The sequence below is a fragment of the Aristolochia californica genome, unplaced genomic scaffold (genome assembly GCF_029961685.1).
Source record: "Aristolochia californica isolate CCGP_79_NKW_82.1479 unplaced genomic scaffold, dmAriCali1.0.hap1 SCAF_6, whole genome shotgun sequence".
Taxonomy (NCBI): domain Eukaryota; kingdom Viridiplantae; phylum Streptophyta; class Magnoliopsida; order Piperales; family Aristolochiaceae; genus Aristolochia; species Aristolochia californica.
Window position 1 is genome coordinate 43935532 of NW_027182257.1, and position 18669 is coordinate 43954200.

An 18669-nucleotide genomic window follows, 5' to 3' on the forward strand; every position below is an offset into this window, starting at 1 on the left:
TAATTGGTGATTTATGATGTTACATGCTTTCGATGGATTTGACTAAACAAAATGAATCTACAATATTTTCGGTATTGGATCCCATCAAGAGTTTTAAGTAATTTCCTTGTTAAATAACGATTAATTATATCTTTTTATATAATAAAAAAATATTTAAATTTATAATTATTATGATTACTTATACAATTAGGGTGTTTAATTTTCTTTTAGTAGCTTTTGAACTGATGATGATTCCCACTAATACAAATTTCACTAGATATAGTTTTTTTCTCTTAATATATTCAAGTTTATGGGGGTGTATAATATAGAAGTATTATACTGATACCAAGTTGTTTCTGACTACAACACGTAAACAATCATAATGATTTATGTTATGTAACGCATCATATGACATGTGCATCGATACAAGGTTTAGGGTGTGACATAAACACAAAATTTAATACGTATTGGAATTTTCCCTATATGATACTATTACGTAGTTTTAAGGGCCCTTATACAAAACTAAATACCAAAATACCTACCCTCTTTAAAATATTAACCCTTTCAAGTGTTAATCCTAATTCCTTTGTTGACACAAATCTTATCATGTCCCCCATGGGCATAAGTGCATTTTTGTAGTTTGGGAATTAAATCAGGGGTACTTTTGGTATTATAAAGTCTAAACAACAGATTCACCAAAGCTTTCAAAGGTTGGTTGGTGTGGCCGTCTGCACCTGCCTAGACAAATAAGGGTCTCGCTTTAAAAAAGGACCACGTGTGAACAAAATGGCAAATATATCCTGTATAATTATATATTTTTGTATTTTAAACCTTTTAAGAAAAAATTACAAAAATAGGTAATACTTTTCTCATTATCCTAGTCAGCTATATGAAAATTTGAGTCAGATCCGGCTAAAACCGAAAACTATGTGAAAATTTGAGTCAGATTAATCGAAAAGATCCGGCTAAAACCAAATAAATCCCACAAATAAGGCTAATTTTTATCATAATTATTAAATCCAATAATTGTTAATTAATTTTAGACATGTTTAATAGTGATTTAGTATATTAAATATAATTAATTATGTGCAAAAAATGAAAAACAAACATTATTCCCAATTATTGATGGATTTTTTTCAAACTTTGGTAGTAATTAAATTAAAAAGGCAATAATATCACCTAATTATCTCTTCAAATTAAGCTTAATCACTCACACTTAATTTTCTTTGGGGAATAAGATCAAACTTGTGATGTTTCAAGGGCCAAAGACAAATGCCACCGTCCAATTTCAATGATGAACCCCACCCACTATGTACACGTGGCTTCATCCAATTGCTTTTAAGGTTGAGACATCTTAGGAGATGAACAAGAACGTGGTAAGACCTTTAAAGAACCTTTAATACATGGTCCCTTGTCATATTATATGGTACAAATTCATAATTCTAGTCACGCGTGACATGTTTTGTCACATTCAGCACCAACTACTGATACTAGTTTTATCATCAGACACCTGTGAGATGCTAACGAGTTTACTAATATCTATCTTTCTTGGATTGCTTGGTGGACGAGAAGTCTGCGGGAGGAAGACGGAGCTGCCGAAAGCAAGTCAGGGAGTCTCAGAATTTAGAAATATAATGAAAGAAAGAAATCATTCGATGCAGGAAAGAAAGAATTACTTGAATCACAAACATTAAGAAAAATAATGAAAGAAAGAATTACAGAGGTGGTGGGAGTGGAAGCTGTTGCGTTGCAGCTAACTCCAACAAGAGGAGATAGAGGAGTAAATGAGTGCATGTGAAAAATTGCCGACAAGAAGTGGAGATTGATTTCATGAAGATATCAGACAGGTCTGCTTTGTACGTCAAAAGAGAAACACTGCAATAAAGCATTTGGAATGTATCTCACCTGAGCAGAAAAATGGAATTCTTTTGTCCCACGCAGCATTGAAAGAAAAGGCATGTTGGCCACAGAGCCACTGCAATAAAGAAATAGTCCAGGCTGGCCTTGTGGGGATCAAGCTGAGTTCTTTAAAAAAAAAAAAGGGAAGGGACCACCCAGACAATTCTTAGTATTCATGAAATGGGTCCTCCAGAGAATAGAATAAGCTTTCTCAAGATTTGTGAAATCGTAATCCAGACTACAGCTTGAACAAGATAACTGGGTAGAATGGGAATGTTATGTCTGTGTGGAAGGAAGCCTAACCCAGCCAAATAAATAAAACAAGGTAGCCTCAGAAGCTCGCCAGTTGATACAGGAAGAGAAACACAGCCCACCGAACTTCCAAATCCATCTGTTTTTTCATTTGTCCCAGCGAAAGAAACCTTCCTATCGCAGTCCCTCCACATGCAGCACCAACCACCGTCTGCCCCACGCGAAAGCCTCCTCTAAATCTTTTCTTGTTCAGTAGTGGAGCAGGGAGCACCACACAGGTCTACCAGATTCTGCAACGTTTAAGCATCTACCAAGCAATCATCATGGCTATAAGAGATCCAAAGCCCTTAGATGGCAACGCCCACATGGTTGAGATCTTAGGGGATTTCTATTGTTAGTTCTTGGTTCTAGTCTCACCAGGCTGTGTAATCATCCTTCAAAAAAGTAAACGACGAGACTTTAATGGCTGCTCCGCTTCAATTTTTTTTTTCTTTTTTTCAAAACGGTTTGAGATCAACTATCATTACATCGCGGTAAAGTAATCAATAGAATAAGTTTGCTACTCCGGCCTCTACATTATTGTTACAGAAGTGGAAAAATACATATAATCATACAAGTATTTCGTTCACATTCAGCTACTAATACAACCGTTGGCAAAAGAAAAGAAAAACAAAAAGAACCCCAGAAGTGGGGGTGCAAAAGAAGCACATAATTAGAACTTGAGTGGGAAATCTTTTGTTGTCTCACGAAGAGGTGTAAGCGCTGGAAGCGAGGGGATAGATTGTAATATCAGCTTCCTGCCGCTCCTCTTTCCAGGAGAAAAACCCAACCCCAATCCGTTGTGGGGAGGAGAAACCCGCTTGCTGTTGGGTGAGGCTTTTTTAACTCCACTGACAGGAGAACAGTCGGCCCGCAGAATCTCAGGTGTTTCATTTTCTGGATTGATCTGGAAATGCTCCTCAAACTTCATTTGAGAGTTCAATAAATCAGATTTTCTTACTGATCCAGTAGGAAGTAAAGAGGAACGGGGGGGCTTCCCACTGGAGAAAGATGGCAGTTTAATCGATACCCTGAGACACAGAAATTGCACATTCATAAACACAAAGGCGAAAAAAACCCAAACATAATAGAGATTAAGGGAATAACCAGCGAACCTGCATGAAGGGAAAGGAGTAATGGGCAAATGAGAATCTGGATAGTGACGTTCATCTTTGTTGGTTTCTGTATGCTGCAGATTTTGGTCACACCCATTCTTTTCTAAGACTTCAGCCTCTTCTTCATGTTCAACTTCTTCCATACCAATCACTAGTGTTCCTGTTGAGTAAGGAGATAACAAAATGAACTAATCGTCAATCATACACAGCAGAATAAGGTATCAAAAACGACTTGATAGTAATGGCATATTGCATCAAATTGCGATAGCTGTAGTAACACGTAGGACCAGTAGAGTAGCAGAATTAAAAATAAATTAACCACTTGGGAACAAACAAATAGGAATCTAAGTGACATGACATGGACCAAAATACCAGAGCTCAACTATGGGATTTATGATAACCAAATAAGAGCTAACTAAACAGAGAAAACAACATATGGAACTGAAAGGAGCATTGTTTCTCAGACATGGATGAAGTCTCTAAATACCATTTAAAAAAAAAAAAAACTTTTTCAGACGAATAACATCTTTTCATTAGTTAAGTTGCAAATATATATAGTTTGTTCAGAAGAAGACCACACACCATCTTTTCTTCCAAATGCATTCTTACACCCTTCACATCTGCAATTGCTGGAGCAGCCAACCCCACCCTACAAACGAACAAGGAAGGAAACTCATATCAGGTGATATACAATGTACAAACTCAACAGAACAAAATAACAGACAAAAACCTGATAGCATTCACAGTATTTCTTGTTACAACTTGACTTCTTGCAATTGCACCCCCTTTTATGCCGTGCAGAAGCTGGTGTCTTGTTATATTCTTCCTGTGGAGCAACACAAAAGAAGCCTCATCATTTTTTATTTTTTTTTTAAAAAAGATGAGATTATGTTAAGGCAAAAGCGCCAACACAGAGAACAAAAGAACTAAAGAGATCCCAAAACATAAGCTGACACTCTCACTAAAGGAAGCAAAACAGAAGTAGATGTTAACACAACTTCCCATACCCCAATATCAGGAAGAGACTCAGAACTCCTGATGACTTTGGGTGCAAAGGCTAAGGGATTGCGAGATTCTATCTGTTTGCGTGTTGCCAGAACAGTATCCTCATGTACAGGTTTGTTATAGCAGTCTTGGCATGAACAAGGCTCAACACAGTAAACTCCAGCAGCAAAGCATTCACAATAACTAGAAAGAAACAGATTTAACAGGGAAAAAGATTAGAATATGTACTGGAGATGTTAGAAACTAACAGAAATTGATAAGAAAAATCCAGAGGAACATGCATTTGTGTGTCCAAAGTCCAAAGAGGAACTTGTAAGGAGAAATGATGATTTTATTAAAAGATAAAAACAGAAGACAAGCAACTTACTTCCACTTGCATTTGACACTCATTTCATCCTTCAGCTTACAGCATGGAGAAAACAAGACAAGATCCTCTTATTTTTTACAAGTAAGCTCGGAAATCAACACAATCCGAGCATCACAAAATTAACCACTTTGTGATCCACAAACAGTAATCACCATTATCTGAGCCCAAGCTCCTAACACTATCATTTACAATATATAAACAGTATTCTATGCACATAAAACTCATGCTACAGCAAAAGCTTGCCACATGTATATCATTTTTCTTTCCTAAGATTATCTACCTGATTTCACATCTAATATCATATTATCTCAGCACATACATAATGATGTAGTATGTAAAGATATGAAAAATGTTAAGCTAACAAATGTTAAGATTCTTAGAGGATCCAAATGGTAAAAATATCAACCTGTTTGAACTAGCCAAAGAGTGAACCCACGCATATAGGATCCAAGCTGTATCCAGATGGAAATCCAGATTTCCTTTTCATTACTCTCTCTTTTAGGAGTAAGATATGGCTTTTTTTTCCTGAAGTGGACGAGTAATATGTGGATACCAAGGGATCAAAACACACTACTAAATCACTACGTCAAAGGCAAGTTTCTGCGCAAATTATTCAGATCTTGATGGTCATATTAAATTTCAGAAAGTTTACTCAACAAGTTACCCAAGAATCCAAGAGACTTTTTATTCTTTTACCACTGGTCAAAGTTGCCAACTTGCTCAAGTTACCACAGAACCCAGTAAGTTTCTTTTATACGTTTACACCATAGTTTGATTAATTTCATTTCCTTAGAAATTGCCTATAATATAATAGTTGGAAGCTGGCATTTTTTTTTTTGGCAAAATGGCAAAATGGCATTTTCATTAAAGGGCAAAGAGGACAAACAGCAAACAAAAGCTACCAAAGAGGATGGGGTCATAACCCGTCCTTGAGCTAACTTGTCAGTAAGACCATTAGTACTCCTGCTTACATGAGACCAGATACAAACAGAGTTGAAAGCCAGGTTACACATTTCAAAAAACACTAGGAGGTGCCTTCAAGGAGGCCTACTGACTTCAAACACCAACTGATGACCATCTTTGAATCACACCCAATCTCCAAATGCAAAGAGAGATGCTGGTAAAAGAGCCTTAAGCCATGAAGACAGCATTGAGCTCAGCTGAGATTGCATCAGCAAATCCCAGAGACACTAAAAAGGATAGAACAACTGAGCTATCTGAACATCTGAATATCCCACCAAAACCAGCAGCACCAGGGTTGCCAGTGGAGCAACCATCAAAGTTCAGCTTGAGTCTGCCCACCACAGGCTGAATCCAGAGAGAAATGTGAGGCCGAGAAGATCTAAACATATTGGCTACATGGCGCCAATTACTTCTAATCAGCCCTCCTGAAAAATCTTAAAAAACGGGCCTAGTACAGAGCATGGAAATAATCTGTTGGCTGGTAAGTTATTTTCCTTAATAAGAGCACAATTAGAGATTCTAGCCAAAAGTGACAAAAAGCAGTAAGAAGACGTATGGTCCTAATGCTATTTCATTCAGTTCAATTAAGCTATTAGACACTTTGTACTTGTGTTGGTGGTCTTACTTCATCTTTACTCTGAAACTTTTTAGTGGGTGCCATTTTTACAATTGTTTTAAACTTGAGAATTGTATTACAAGCTGTCTAACATCTCAAGATCACTTAGGGCCATATCTCAGGGCAGTTTACACACAGTAAGAGATTTTTCAACACAACACTGAAGTACAATCCCTCTATGTTGAAGTATCCAAGCCATATAGCACAAATAAACCTTCAGCAACAAGAGAAGCCGTGTGAAGGACAACCATACGCATGTCCAAGAACTAATTAAAACCTGAGGCAAACAACCACTGAAGGTTGACATTAAAACAAGCATTTTTTTACTATACTAACCAAAACAAGTCAAATGTTCCAACTAGTCTATAAAGAAGCTGCAGCAGGCAAGCACATTTAAAATCTGTCCGATAGGAAGTAAGTAAGCTTACAGCTTCAAGCATTTTGACTTCTTGCAGTTACACCGCTTACAAGCCTCAGGCTCCCCAACAGTTTCCACCCTTCGCCTGTTTATCATGAAACCAATCCATTTTACAAATATAATATTAGAAGTTGAAGAAATATTTCGCAGTAAAAAAAAGTGGGAAGTATGATTACCTCTTCTTCTTGGGACTAGATGGATTGGAATCTTCACCAACTCCCAGCCCAGGTACACAAAGGTTATCTTGTGTAAAATGACTTTCTTTATTAACAGGACATATTTCTCTGTCAACAGGATTAGAGGCAAAGCACTTAATTGGAGCCCTCCGTTCAGTTGACAGAGAAGAAAATGAACCAAAAGGCTTGGGCATGCTTATCAGTCTCCTCCCTGAAGCAATAATCTCCTGCTTTACCACTTTACAACTTTTTGAGGTACTTGCAAGAGTGTTCAAGTGCAGACCAATCCCAGGTACTATGCAAGAAGATGAAGAAATTCCACTGGTCTTGAGGGGAACTAGTTGTTTATCATCAGGTTTGATTTTTCCATCAGCTTGAGAGGATGTAGAAGAGATACTTCTCAAATCATCCTCAAAGTTTTTATTTTGGGTGCCAGCCACTTCAAATACTAGACAGCGTCTACGCATGCCACGTAGCTGCTGACTATCAACCTAAAATAAGATGTATTTTATTTGTGTCAACACGAGCAAAATTTCCAAAAGAGATGTAATGAGCAAACCAATGAAAGCATAGGGAAAATAATGAATTAATGAAATCTCGTATTTCATAGTTCCCAAAAAAAGGAAAAGAATAAAGCATCAAATGAGCTAAAGTACAACACAAGCAAAAGTATGGACATTGTTCAACTGGATTATTAGAGCTTAATATGAGTTTGTATATGTAAATATTGTGGATGAAGTCTAGGTGCACCATCATACCAGCTCAGGAATTTAAGGGTTTGCTGAACAGCATCATCTGTACTCGAATACAGGTTCACCACTTTAGCAATTGAAAAAATGATGTTGCTTCACCATTAGGACCCTGTCTTTTATGACAACCCCCCAATAACATGAATACAATCTTCATATTCAAAAGAATTAACCAGGCATCATCACACAATTCAGTATGTGGTCTAGATACATTTGCAATACTTGTTGTAGTTAATTAATTTTCATTACATTTTCTTAAAAGCAGTTTCATTACATCTACACACTTATGTCACAGGCATGAATCACAGAGGCCGATTATCCGACTTGATATTCAACTATGCAGCAGTTATACTAGGGGGAGTACCGTGTTAAATTCACTAAGATTTAGAGCCATGTAAGAAGCAAATATTAAAGACAGAAAGCTTTGGGATTAACTATAAGAAAAGACATTGTACAACAGTTCTACGAGAACTGAAACTCATAAAGGAGTAATTAACATATCAGTGATCGTGTTGATCTTCATATATAAAACCAAAGAGATGCCCACATTAATATCATATAAAATTCTCTCCACTGAGAAAAACACATCCGGCTAACCAATCCATGTCATAAGGGGGAATGACCCAGGACACATGTCCTACGATCGCCGCCATTACAGATCATTAGCATAGTGGGCAACTCGGAAAAAATTATGAATCTTTGCAAAGAGAATACAAAGAACATACATCAAATACATTTTCTGAGGTAAAAGGAAACACAGGAATAGCAAAAGAAAAACATGAAAGTGCACCAATCACAGAGTTATTTAAGGGTGTAAGAAGGGCAGAAACATTCATTGTAGAAAAGGATGTTTGCCAGGGGGAGGGCAGGCAGAAACTCTTTCTTTTCGAAATATTTTGAAGAAAGATACTGCTCCGGACCTTAACTATCAGTTCTTTTTTCTTCATTTAAATAGACACAGACCATAATTTTGATTAACTGAAGCATACTTTTAACAAAGCTCACCAAGAATTGAGTCTAACAATAGAGGAAATTAAAAAACTACTACCCACCTTGCCGCAAGGGTCACTATCTCCAACCTGTTTGCCCATTTGTTCACCTAAGTCACCATCATGATTTTTCTTTGTTGTACATGGAAGTAAGTGTTGGCTGTTATCTGCTTTGTTCAGCTCTCCAATCTCTCCAAGCTGAACAGCAGATTCCTGTTGGTGATGTAGGTTAGAAGAATCATGGTGCTGTTTGGTTAGTCTTTTCAGTGGACCATCTAAACCCTCTGCATGTAGCTCAGCATCATGAGCAGAAAAATTCACAGTTTCTTGTTCCCCCAATGTCTGATTCTGCAGTGTAGCAGATGCATCAAATATCAAAAGATCAGCAGCCTCGGATATTAAGTTTTCCCAATCACATCCTGACCCTTCATCCTTAGCTTGCTCGAATTGACACACCTCCTGCAAGTTTACATCAGTCTCAAACGCACTTTGTCTTTCTTGAGAACTACCTCGAACAAAATGTGCAAATAGCCCTGGAGTATCTGCAAATTCTATATCAGTATCAGTCTTAACAGCATGGTGCAGTGTGTCTTTACTATTTGGACTAACACAGTCATATTTTAAGGTCCTAGATAGCTTCACAGCTAGCTCTATGCGGTCACCACTACATGGGTCCACGTTTGCTTCTTCCATAGGACCAGGCATGTCACATTTTTCCTGTACTTCAGAAGAGCAGTCAGACAACTGAACAACACCGGGAAGCCCAGTGCATGTTTTTTCTTCATCGCCATCATCAGCAGAAAACACTGCTTTAGATAAATCCAACAAGTTGTTCCTAAATGTAAAGAAATAAATCAATCGCTGTATACTTCCGATAAGCCACAAACTTTCTCTGACAAGTTACTGTTTGCATGAATAAACTACAAAGCAAATATACCTTCTCAAGAACCTTGACTTTTCAACAGAGCTGATGTGTGGTGAAGTAAATACAGATGAAATGGATGCGAAACTGAGTGACTGAAATATCTGAGTGCCATGCGACCTAACAGGCTTAATGGGTGAAAGGTTGTTGATGTAACTGAAGACAGGAGAATCCTGCAAGATGTTAAAAACGTAAGAAACAACCTTGCATCCTTGAAAGGAACAAGAACATAGAAGAAATAAGCCCGTCATGAAATACAAAGATTTCCGGAGGTATGAAAGCATGCCTGATTATTCAAAATAATCAATGACATGTATTCTCCGGATATCAGAGGTGGCCATGTATCCTTATTGGGCAAGAATAAATATGGAAATGGCGGATGAAGAAAAGAATGAAAAAAAATAAATAAATAAAAGATGCAGTAAAGAAAAGTTAAACATTGAAAAGATCTAGGTCAAGCAGTAAGGCAAAAAAACTTAGTAAAGAAAAAAGGAGAACTCCAACAACCGATTGTGGAAAAAAATTTAACTCCCAAACCACTTGGTGAGCACAGAAATAAGTGTCGGCAATCATGAAGACAACAGAGAAGACGAGATCGAACGAATGAAGGGAAACTGGAAGATCTGGTGCAAAATAAGGTAAAGCGAAAAAAAAATAAAAAAAATGCAGAAAAGCAGAATTCATTGCCCGATAACTAACTATAACCTCACATAAAAATTAAACTATAGACACATGGAAACACCAAATAAATCGTCGCAAATTTGCACACCGAAAATCGAGATCTTTATCATAAAAAAAAAGACTAGCACCAACGAATATCAACGGCATTCAAGTGGTCGACTTCAACCTATGTATATATCAAGGAAAATATAGTAAATTCAGAAACCAAACTCCAAATGCAAGAAAACACAACGAACGTAGTAATTAACATCAACAGGTGAACACTGGGAAATTCGAAATAAACAAGACCACAAGAAAATCGTGAAATGCAGTAGGAACAACCCTACATGGTGCAAAACCACAAAAAAATGAAAACAAACTGATCCAAAATTAGGGGAAGAAAAATTCGTGGAAATTAATGAATAAAACCAGCGAAGAAAGGTAGATAATTCCCCAGATCATATCAACATCCTGAACAAAAAAAAAAACCCGCAGAATCTAACTAATGACAGTCCTGAAGTTGGCAACTGCAAGCACTCTTCACAATACAGAGCAGCATCTACCGGAAAATGTGGAATTAACAGGACGAAATCCACAAAACCACACCAAAACGAAAAACCGAAGAGCTTTCACCGCGCATGTATACGAATCCACTTCAGAAGCGGCCCCTAACACCATTCACCAAAAAAAAAAATACAACAAGAAAAGAGAAAACTCAAAATACAAAAAAAAAGAAAAAAAGAAATCAAATGATACCAAAAATCTCCAGTCTACTCGAACTAAAAAACATCACACAAAGCCCCACAGCCGATGCGCAAAACCTCCACAAATTACACAAAACGAATCAAATACAAAAACAATTCACGAAATAACCTCAAATTTAGAAATGGGAGTCCCCATCTGGTTTCTCTCCGGTGTATCCATTTCGCCAGGAGGACCAGCAGTCCTCCCACATCCTTCTACCTCCCTCTCAAGTCTCTTCCTCACTCTCACACATTCTCCCTATCCCCTTCCTCACCTCTCCTCCTTGGCTTATTCAAGAGCCCAAATAGGCGGGAAGAGGATTTTTTCTCCTTCGGGCAAAAACTCTTTCGGGGCCCTACCACCCTTCCACCAACTCTGGTTTTTCCTCTCTGCCATATCCGAAACTCCCGAGTCATAAAGACGGCGACACCTTTCACCACGCGCCTCGACTCTCAGATTGCGGGACACACCGCCAAGACTCAATCCAGCCGTTGCTCTAACTAAGCAAGACGGGCCCACCGCACATCTACGTGGCAGTTTAAGAATCGGACAGTCAAGAGTCAAACTAATTTATTAACTGACAGCCACAAGTAGAAGGAAGGGTATATCTGTCATATTTGCCCTTCCAAAACGGGATGACAGCTGTCGGAAATGGAGATTGGTAATTATTCAGTAACTGTGGGATACGTAGATTGCGTGGGCAGTTACGGTATTTTATCAGATTCTAAAGCTTCCAAAGCCAGCAAAACTCACATGGGTAACGACAACGAAGTCCCGAAAAGGACGTCAAAGGCCTCTCTTGTCATCTTTTGCACATTTGGGCGGGCTCCGAAATTCAAAATTTTCAGTCGACCAGAGTTTTTGCCCGGTTCTTACTGGCCACTTCGACCAGAGTTGTTGGAGAGTGGCATTTACGTAGTTACAGTGGTGTTTTGTACAGTAACAGAGTAAAGTGACTCACGCGGCGCTCGCGGTTCACGGAAAGAGAGCCACCGGTGCGGAAGTGATAATGGTGCCATTCCATGCGCAGGCAGTCACGTGCCGGCAGCACATGAAAGGGTGAGAGGTGATGATGATCGTATATTTTATGGCAATCACGTGGTTTGGTCCGAGGTGTAGCGTTATGATGGAGCAATGATTGGTGCATGAGAGTGATACGTGTTTGACCTTGTTGTTCGCCGGGTCAAGCAAAAAAAAAAAAAAAAAAGTCTTATACATGTAGTGATGGTCGAAACAGCCTCCCTCACCTCTTTCTCTTCTTTCTCCGGTTACAACCCGTCAAATTCAGGAAGCACCGGATCTCTAGCCCTTACTGCAAAGGACTCGTCGCCTCGTCTCTTTACCTCAACCGAGGTAATTTTCTTTAATAAATGCATTTAAAATAACTAAAAACTAGTGTTAAAGTCTACGAGGAAACTTCGACGACGCTGCATGAATCAATTGAAAAAGTTTTTATAAATCTCTCTCGTTCATCCCCATCAATGTCATTCTCATATCCGGCAGACGCCAGAGTTTAATTTCTTTGCAATTGTGATCAGTCGCCAGAATGATTCATGAATCCGATGGCGTTCCCGGTTCAGAGGCAAACAAGAACGAACCACAACCGCAGCAAGCAAGGGAAAACTTAATCCGTGACAACATCATCTTCGACTACAGCAATGGCGGCCGCAGGAACGAAGCCCGAGCGTTGTTTGAAGGCATGTACAGTTCCAGTAACTTCTCTCCGATATCAGATCGTTCCACGCGTTCGGTTGGGGAGGGTGAGAACAGAAGACAAGACCGAGCGATCTACCAGGGTTTCCTTTCAAGCCCCAGTACTGCCTCCGGCGAAGCAAATTCTCCGGCAACTAGGATTTGGGCGCAGGCGCCACTCGATAATGAAAACATTGGTAGCAGTAGGTTCCCTTCGAAGGGATCCGTGAAACCCATAAAAGAAAAAACCAAAAGACAAAGCAAGAGGTTTTTCTTTTTTTGATTACAGGGCAACTTTAATGAAATAATACATGCAGAAATACTAGCAACCCTGCTGCCGTTGGTTCAATTCCTGTGATAGCTCTAAGATTCTAGCTTTAATCGTTTCTTTTACTGGGTATCAAGATCTGTTTGGGTTTGGTAGTTTTCATTGATTGCTCTTCAGTAGAGTCATTTCTTTCTATTCTTTCCTGGCTTCCTTCTCCAGCAATCAAATGGCTGCGCTAAGGCGACGTGCACCACACGAACCCGGTTGTTGGCTTTGTCCCTAAGGCCTTAATTATTTTTTGAATTATAATAGTTAAATTATTTTTATGGTATTTTGGTAAATTAGAATAATAAAATAATCAAACGATTGAATGAGAAATAATAGAAAAGCGACGATAAGGGTATTTTGGTAAATTAGAATAATAATGATTATATAAAGGATTTCATGATTTTGTAAAATTAAATATTTTCTTACAGGTTTATTTTGGTACTTTTCTAATAATTTGTATTTTTATATATTTAATAAAATATCAAACCTTATTTTACATTTTTTATTATTTACTAAGTTATAAAAGCATAATGTATCTTACTTTAATTTTAACGTTCCGGGGCTCGAGTAAACCCTGAGGCTGTTCTCCTACGAGCGGCGTTTCTCCTCTACGGGGCCGGAGCGAAAACCCAGCGTTGTCAAGAGGCTTCAATCGACACGAGTTCGGGTAAGGATCTCTCTCTTTCTCTATTTCTGTTTGGGTTGCGCGTGATTAGGTGGACAAGGAGGAATTGCAGAGGGAGATTAAAGCAGATGTGGATGGCTGTGTTGGCTATTTAATCCGAGGTAACCGTTGTTCTTCTGTAGAGAAAACTTTTGTGTAAGAATTTTTAAAAGATAAGAATCCCTTAGCAGTCCTGACTGTTTAAGGGTGATCTCTTACCTCAACAGCAACGACTGGATTGTTGATAATATGCGAGTCCCTTTCAATTTGAATCTCCTGGCATCATCGTTATCTTGACCAGTCCAATGTGACAATCCCAGCCATCCCATTCGCAACTCTCTCTCTCTCTTTTTTTCTGTTAAATTTATTTGTTGAGTTTTATTGCATTTTATTGTTGTAGCAAGTGTTGGTATTGCACGTATTAGTTCTGAAGTGAGTGGTGGTATTACGTCAATTGCGAGTCAATTTTGGTGTATATTGATATCAATGTGCAATTTATGTTTCTGGCCCGTTTCCCCGGCATTCTTGCCCATCACCATTTGCCTTCCTCTGCGTAAGAGAAATTCAGATGATTAAGGAAATGCGCACTTTTCACATAGTCTTCAAGCATTTGCATTATATTGTGGGTTATTATATCAGACTTGTTATATGGTGGGTTAGTTTACTAGATTTATTTGTTGCTTGTCGGTTTTTGAATGCCTCTCTCAATATTATGTACATAAAGATCACTTCACTCATAACATGATAAAGAAAGACAGAAAATTCACTATTGCAATATTTTCGAAACAAGAATGAAGAAACTGATCTATCCAGTGGAAACCAGAAAACTCCATAGAAAGCTGCTTTACCTACAAAGTTATTTTTACCTAAAAAAGCTCAAGTTATTCTGGTTTGAATCTAGAGGCACATGGTTTCCATGGGAAGCAGAAACAGGTCTGACCCACAAAATTTTCTCCTTTCTCTTTACTTACTCTCGCCTAATAATTAAAGTAATTTATAAGATTAGAACTCTGATCAAACAGGACAAAGAAAAAGGCAGAGAAGTATTTTTTTAACTATATCTGCCCAGAAGAACTAGTATAAGTATAGAATTGAATTGATTGATTAGAGAGGAAGGAACGGCCGACAAGAGGAACAAGGCAGAAATTGATTATAGAGGAAAGAGGAGATTTGGATTGATGAGGCCAGTGGTTTGTCTCATTGAAAGGCAGTAACTGGTGTAATGGGGACCCAAGTTGCATTATGTGTGACGAAGCTGCCTTGTCTCCTTGTCAAGGATAATATTGGAACACAACAGAATTAGATTGTGCAAAACCTTGAAGTGATCCATGTGCTTCTACCCCAAATCCATGTCTCTTTGAATATCAGATATCTGATTGTTCTTAAATTAAAAAAATCATGTAGAGATTGGCTTTTGATCTGTTTAACAAAGACATTTACTTCCCGTCTCCACACTTGATGTATATATATTAATCAATATCATAATGAACTTGATCACTATATAATAAAACTCATTATTCTGGTTTAACCATAGGAAGAATTAAAAGTTATTACTTTTCTGATGCAGCCATGAGATTATTTAAAAGCTTGTACAAATATAAGAAGCTATTTGTTTTTGTTCAAGTAGTCAACAGTTCAATAACTTTATATTCAAGGGAACTAGGAAGCTTTTGGATTGTTTGCCTTTCTCAGAAAAGAAAACAAAACAGTTCAATACTTTCAATACAGGAAACTTTTAACTTTCACAAAAATCCCATTTCTTTTACTGTAAGGAAAGGCAATTACATATGAAAGGTGTGCCTTTCATATGAAAAAGTTCCACATTTGATGCAGACAATAAAAAAACATGTACAATGACATAAGCCTTTGCCATTCTCCTCATACTGCTAGATGATTGTCTCCCTGGAACAGATCACTACTTCTGTCCAAGGGATAGAAGTATTGGCCTTTGGGCTACATGGAAGGTTTCTAGTATGTCTAGTTCATAATGTAGATGTGTATCAACATTGAAAAATGAAGAGAGAGTGAGACAGAGAGAAACCAGCAAATGCTGTAACTTCTAAGAATCAAGTCCACTAGGGCAAATAGATGCATGGAAATTTAAAGTCAGAGCACAAAATACAGGAAATATCACTAGCCCCTGAAACTTGCAGAAGAAAAATGGTTGCTATGATGATTTCCTGGAAGGAGGAACATAGATTATCTGTTTCAACTAGAAAGAATGTCACTAAAAACAAAAAGATAGGAATTAGAACATCCTATTAACGCCAAAAAAATCAGTTTCTCATTATTCCAAGTAGAAACCCTGGGAGAAAAAACTGAACAAGGAGCATTAGAGTGGTTTTGACCATTCACCTTTTCTTTCAACCTTCATTTTATTATTTTATAAAATTAATTATTCTGTTTATAGTCTTGATACAAACAATACTGCAATTAATTTTTCTATTATTTCACATGTCGACACAAACACAAAATGGATTTTCCAAATAAAAAAATTCGAACAAGAAAATTGATAAGAGAAAAAAGGATATTCCTGATATTTTGTTTCCTATAACAGTAAAAATAGTCCCTAAGGCTTCTGAGTTTATTTTCTTATTGTTTCCTGTTGGATTTGGAGCAATGGAAAACTCATTCTCTTATCTTCTTTATCATTAATTTTTAAAGACAGAAGTAATTAATAGGAATCAATAAAAAAATTCCTTTATAAAATACTTGCACAAACACCCGAATAATTTTTTTAAACAAAATTTTTTTGCTAATTATTTTCGTTTAGTTTTACATGGACATAGAATGATGAGATTCCCAAAACATATATTTGCAAGTAGCAATAGTAAGCTCATTAGTTGAACCAAGTGAATTAAAAAAAAATCAAAATCAAAATGGCTAAAATCCCTTAGCCCACAAAAACTTAGTCCCCCGACTAGAAACTAAGAGAAAAAATAAAATTCTTGGTCATTTAAATTACAGCACTTTGACAAATAAATGAAACCGTGAACTAATTCAAATCGAACTGACAGCCATAATCCCACTTACCCGTTTACCCACATGGTTTCCCGCCCACTCGGCTACTGGGAACTATTGGATGGTAAATTGATAATTTTGCTTCGAAGATATAAAGGTATGCTAAACCCTTTGCTGCATTACAGGATTATACCCTACCCTTCTCTGCCTAGCCTCTGAGCTTCTCTCTTCACTCTTCTGACTGTGTTTCTGCTCTTTCCATTCTCTTTGATTCCAATCCAACCTCCAGGTATCTAATCTATTACAAACTGTTTATAACTATTGTTTTTTTATTAGTGACATGGAGGGGGAGGCACTACATTCCCCCTTCATCTTTAATCTCAGGATTGGAGAGCAAAAAAGAGAGAAGCAGCACCGTGCGGTAGGAGGGGGGAGTTCCTAATTTTTTTACTGGGTCATGGTTGGTGTTCTGCAGGGGAGGGAGAAGACCTCCTTTTTCTTGTCTGTGTCATGGGTTGACCTTTCTAGATTGTTTACTTTTGTTGTATATTTGCAAAGAGGTGATATACGTTACTGATTGTTTGTTGTTTCTTGTGCTCCTCTGTTTTGTGGGGGTTTTTTTTGCTTAAAATCATCATGGTGACTCTGTTTCTTTGAAATAAAACTCAAACTTTATGTTTTTGGTAGCTACAGCTCAGAAAATTGTAATGTTTTTGGGCCAAGTGTTTTCTTTCTCGCTTTGTCTTATTGGCTGATAAAAAGGTTTGGTTATTTGGGAATTGGAGTTTTATTTTGAACAGAGTTGGATACTGGTCTCAGTTCTCAAAATCTGTTTTTGGGAGCAACAACTCAAAATATTATAATTTCTTGGAATCGAATTTTCTTCAGTGGCTTTGGCTTTCTTGCAAATAAAAAAAGTTTGGTTATTTGGAAATTTGGGTTGATTGGTTCAGCTGAGTTCTGTTTTCATTAATTCTCGTATTGTGATATATATTAATTCTCTTGTGCTCATTACAGAAGATCATTCCTTCTGGTGTTAAGGGCAGATGAGGTTAGAGAAGTGCTGGTTTTGTTCCTCCACTGTCTATCCAGGGCATGGCATTCAGTTTGTCCGCAATGATGCCAAGGTGCAGAGTTTTTTTCAAACTGGTTTTGATTTACACAAAATTGAATTTTAACACTATGGCCACCTGGAGATCTTTTTGGCACTGGGAATTGTAATTTGTAGCATTTTTCTTCCTGCAGATTTTCAGATTTTGCAGATCAAAATGTCACAAGAACTTCAAAATGAAAAGAAATCCACGGAAGGTAAAATGGACCAAGGCCTACAGACGTTTGCATGGAAAAGACATGACACAGGTAATGGTATATGTTCTTCATCATCCTTTCAAATTCCAACCAAGAAAATGAAGATGCATACTCAAAAGGGTGGATTCTACAGGACACAACATTTGAGTTTGAACGGAAGCGAAACAGGCCTGAGAGATATGACAGGAATCTTGCGGAGAACACACTGAAGGCTATTAAGAAGATCGACAAAATCAGAGTTGATAGGGAGGCTAGACACCATAATAGGAGGTTTTGTGATCTGTTTCTCATCTTCTTGGCGTGTTCTGTGTTTTAAGAATTCATATTTGGTGAAAGATTTTTTTGAAAATCATTTCCTGTGGTTTTCAGGATGAAGGGGAAGAAAGTTCAGGAGGGGAAGGCTGCTGCAAAGGAGCTGGAACAAAGCATCCACATGGTCAAAGCACCCCTTGCTCAGCTGCAGGAGCCTTCGCTCACTCTTCCGAAGGTTGCAGTTCAAACAAAACCTGTGGGAGAAGACAACCGTCTTATGGAAGAATGAAGATATTCTGTACTCCCTTCACCATGAATCTCTGTCCTCGTGGAGAATTTTTGAGTTCGAACCTTTTTTGTGTAACACCATTTTTAGGTTGTTCTGTGTAAGCTGATCTGCACTTTGCTTTGTGAGGTTTTGGAGATTCATACATGCAGGGCATATCTGTGAGGCTCAGAAAGGTAGAGATTTTAAGTGCCATGGAACACCAACAAATATTTCTTCTCTCAACTCTCTGAACCAATAGACATATTTAAAATCTGTGATATTTCATTCGAGATGTTAGATATCTCTGACACATTG

At 37.8% G+C, this 18669-nt stretch overlaps 2 protein-coding genes across 3 annotated transcripts; one reads left to right on the plus strand and one right to left on the minus strand.

Annotated features, from left to right (window-relative positions):
* Nucleotides 1-2658: 2658 nt before the first annotated feature.
* On the minus strand, nucleotides 2659-11273 carry LOC137934603 (protein tesmin/TSO1-like CXC 2). Its single transcript, XM_068779040.1, has 10 exons — nucleotides 11023-11273; nucleotides 9505-9662; nucleotides 8631-9402; nucleotides 6830-7320; nucleotides 6664-6738; nucleotides 4292-4472; nucleotides 4015-4110; nucleotides 3867-3933; nucleotides 3285-3444; nucleotides 2659-3200 (listed from the first exon to the last, which is right to left on the minus strand). Exons 1-10 carry the CDS (start codon nucleotides 11071-11073, stop codon nucleotides 2843-2845), a joined length of 2409 nt encoding a protein of 802 aa, XP_068635141.1. The 5' UTR covers nucleotides 11074-11273; the 3' UTR covers nucleotides 2659-2842.
* Nucleotides 11274-13467: 2194 nt separating this feature from the next.
* LOC137934433 (probable ribosome biogenesis protein RLP24) lies at nucleotides 13468-18633 on the plus strand. 2 transcript variants are annotated; one of them, XM_068778760.1, is made up of 5 exons: nucleotides 13468-13687; nucleotides 17544-17653; nucleotides 17772-17885; nucleotides 17968-18104; nucleotides 18204-18633. In XM_068778760.1, exons 2-5 carry the CDS (start codon nucleotides 17573-17575, stop codon nucleotides 18373-18375), a joined length of 504 nt encoding a protein of 167 aa, XP_068634861.1. In that variant the 5' UTR covers nucleotides 13468-13687; nucleotides 17544-17572; the 3' UTR covers nucleotides 18376-18633. The 2 variants fall into 2 exon arrangements, with proteins under 2 accessions (XP_068634861.1, XP_068634860.1); XM_068778759.1 differs by having other exon boundaries at nucleotides 13468-13568.
* The last annotated feature ends 36 nt before the right edge of the window (nucleotides 18634-18669 follow it).

Coding starts and splice junctions, on each gene's coding strand:
- LOC137934433 (XM_068778760.1), top strand. CDS start 17,573: ATGAGGTTAGAGAAGTGCTGGTTTTGTTCCTCCACTGTCTATCCAGGG. Junction 17,886..17,967: donor ATGGAAAAGACATGACACAG/GTAATGGTATAT, acceptor TGGATTCTACAG/GACACAACATTTGAGTTTGA. Junction 18,105..18,203: donor GCTAGACACCATAATAGGAG/GTTTTGTGATCT, acceptor TGTGGTTTTCAG/GATGAAGGGGAAGAAAGTTC.
- LOC137934603 (XM_068779040.1), bottom strand. CDS start 11,073: ATGGATACACCGGAGAGAAACCAGATGGGGACTCCCATTTCTAAATTT. Junction 4,473..6,663: donor AAGTCAAAATGCTTGAAGCT/GTAAGCTTACTT, acceptor GTTTCTTTCTAG/TTATTGTGAATGCTTTGCTG. Junction 3,934..4,014: donor AATACTGTGAATGCTATCAG/GTTTTTGTCTGT, acceptor GTTCGTTTGTAG/GGTGGGGTTGGCTGCTCCAG.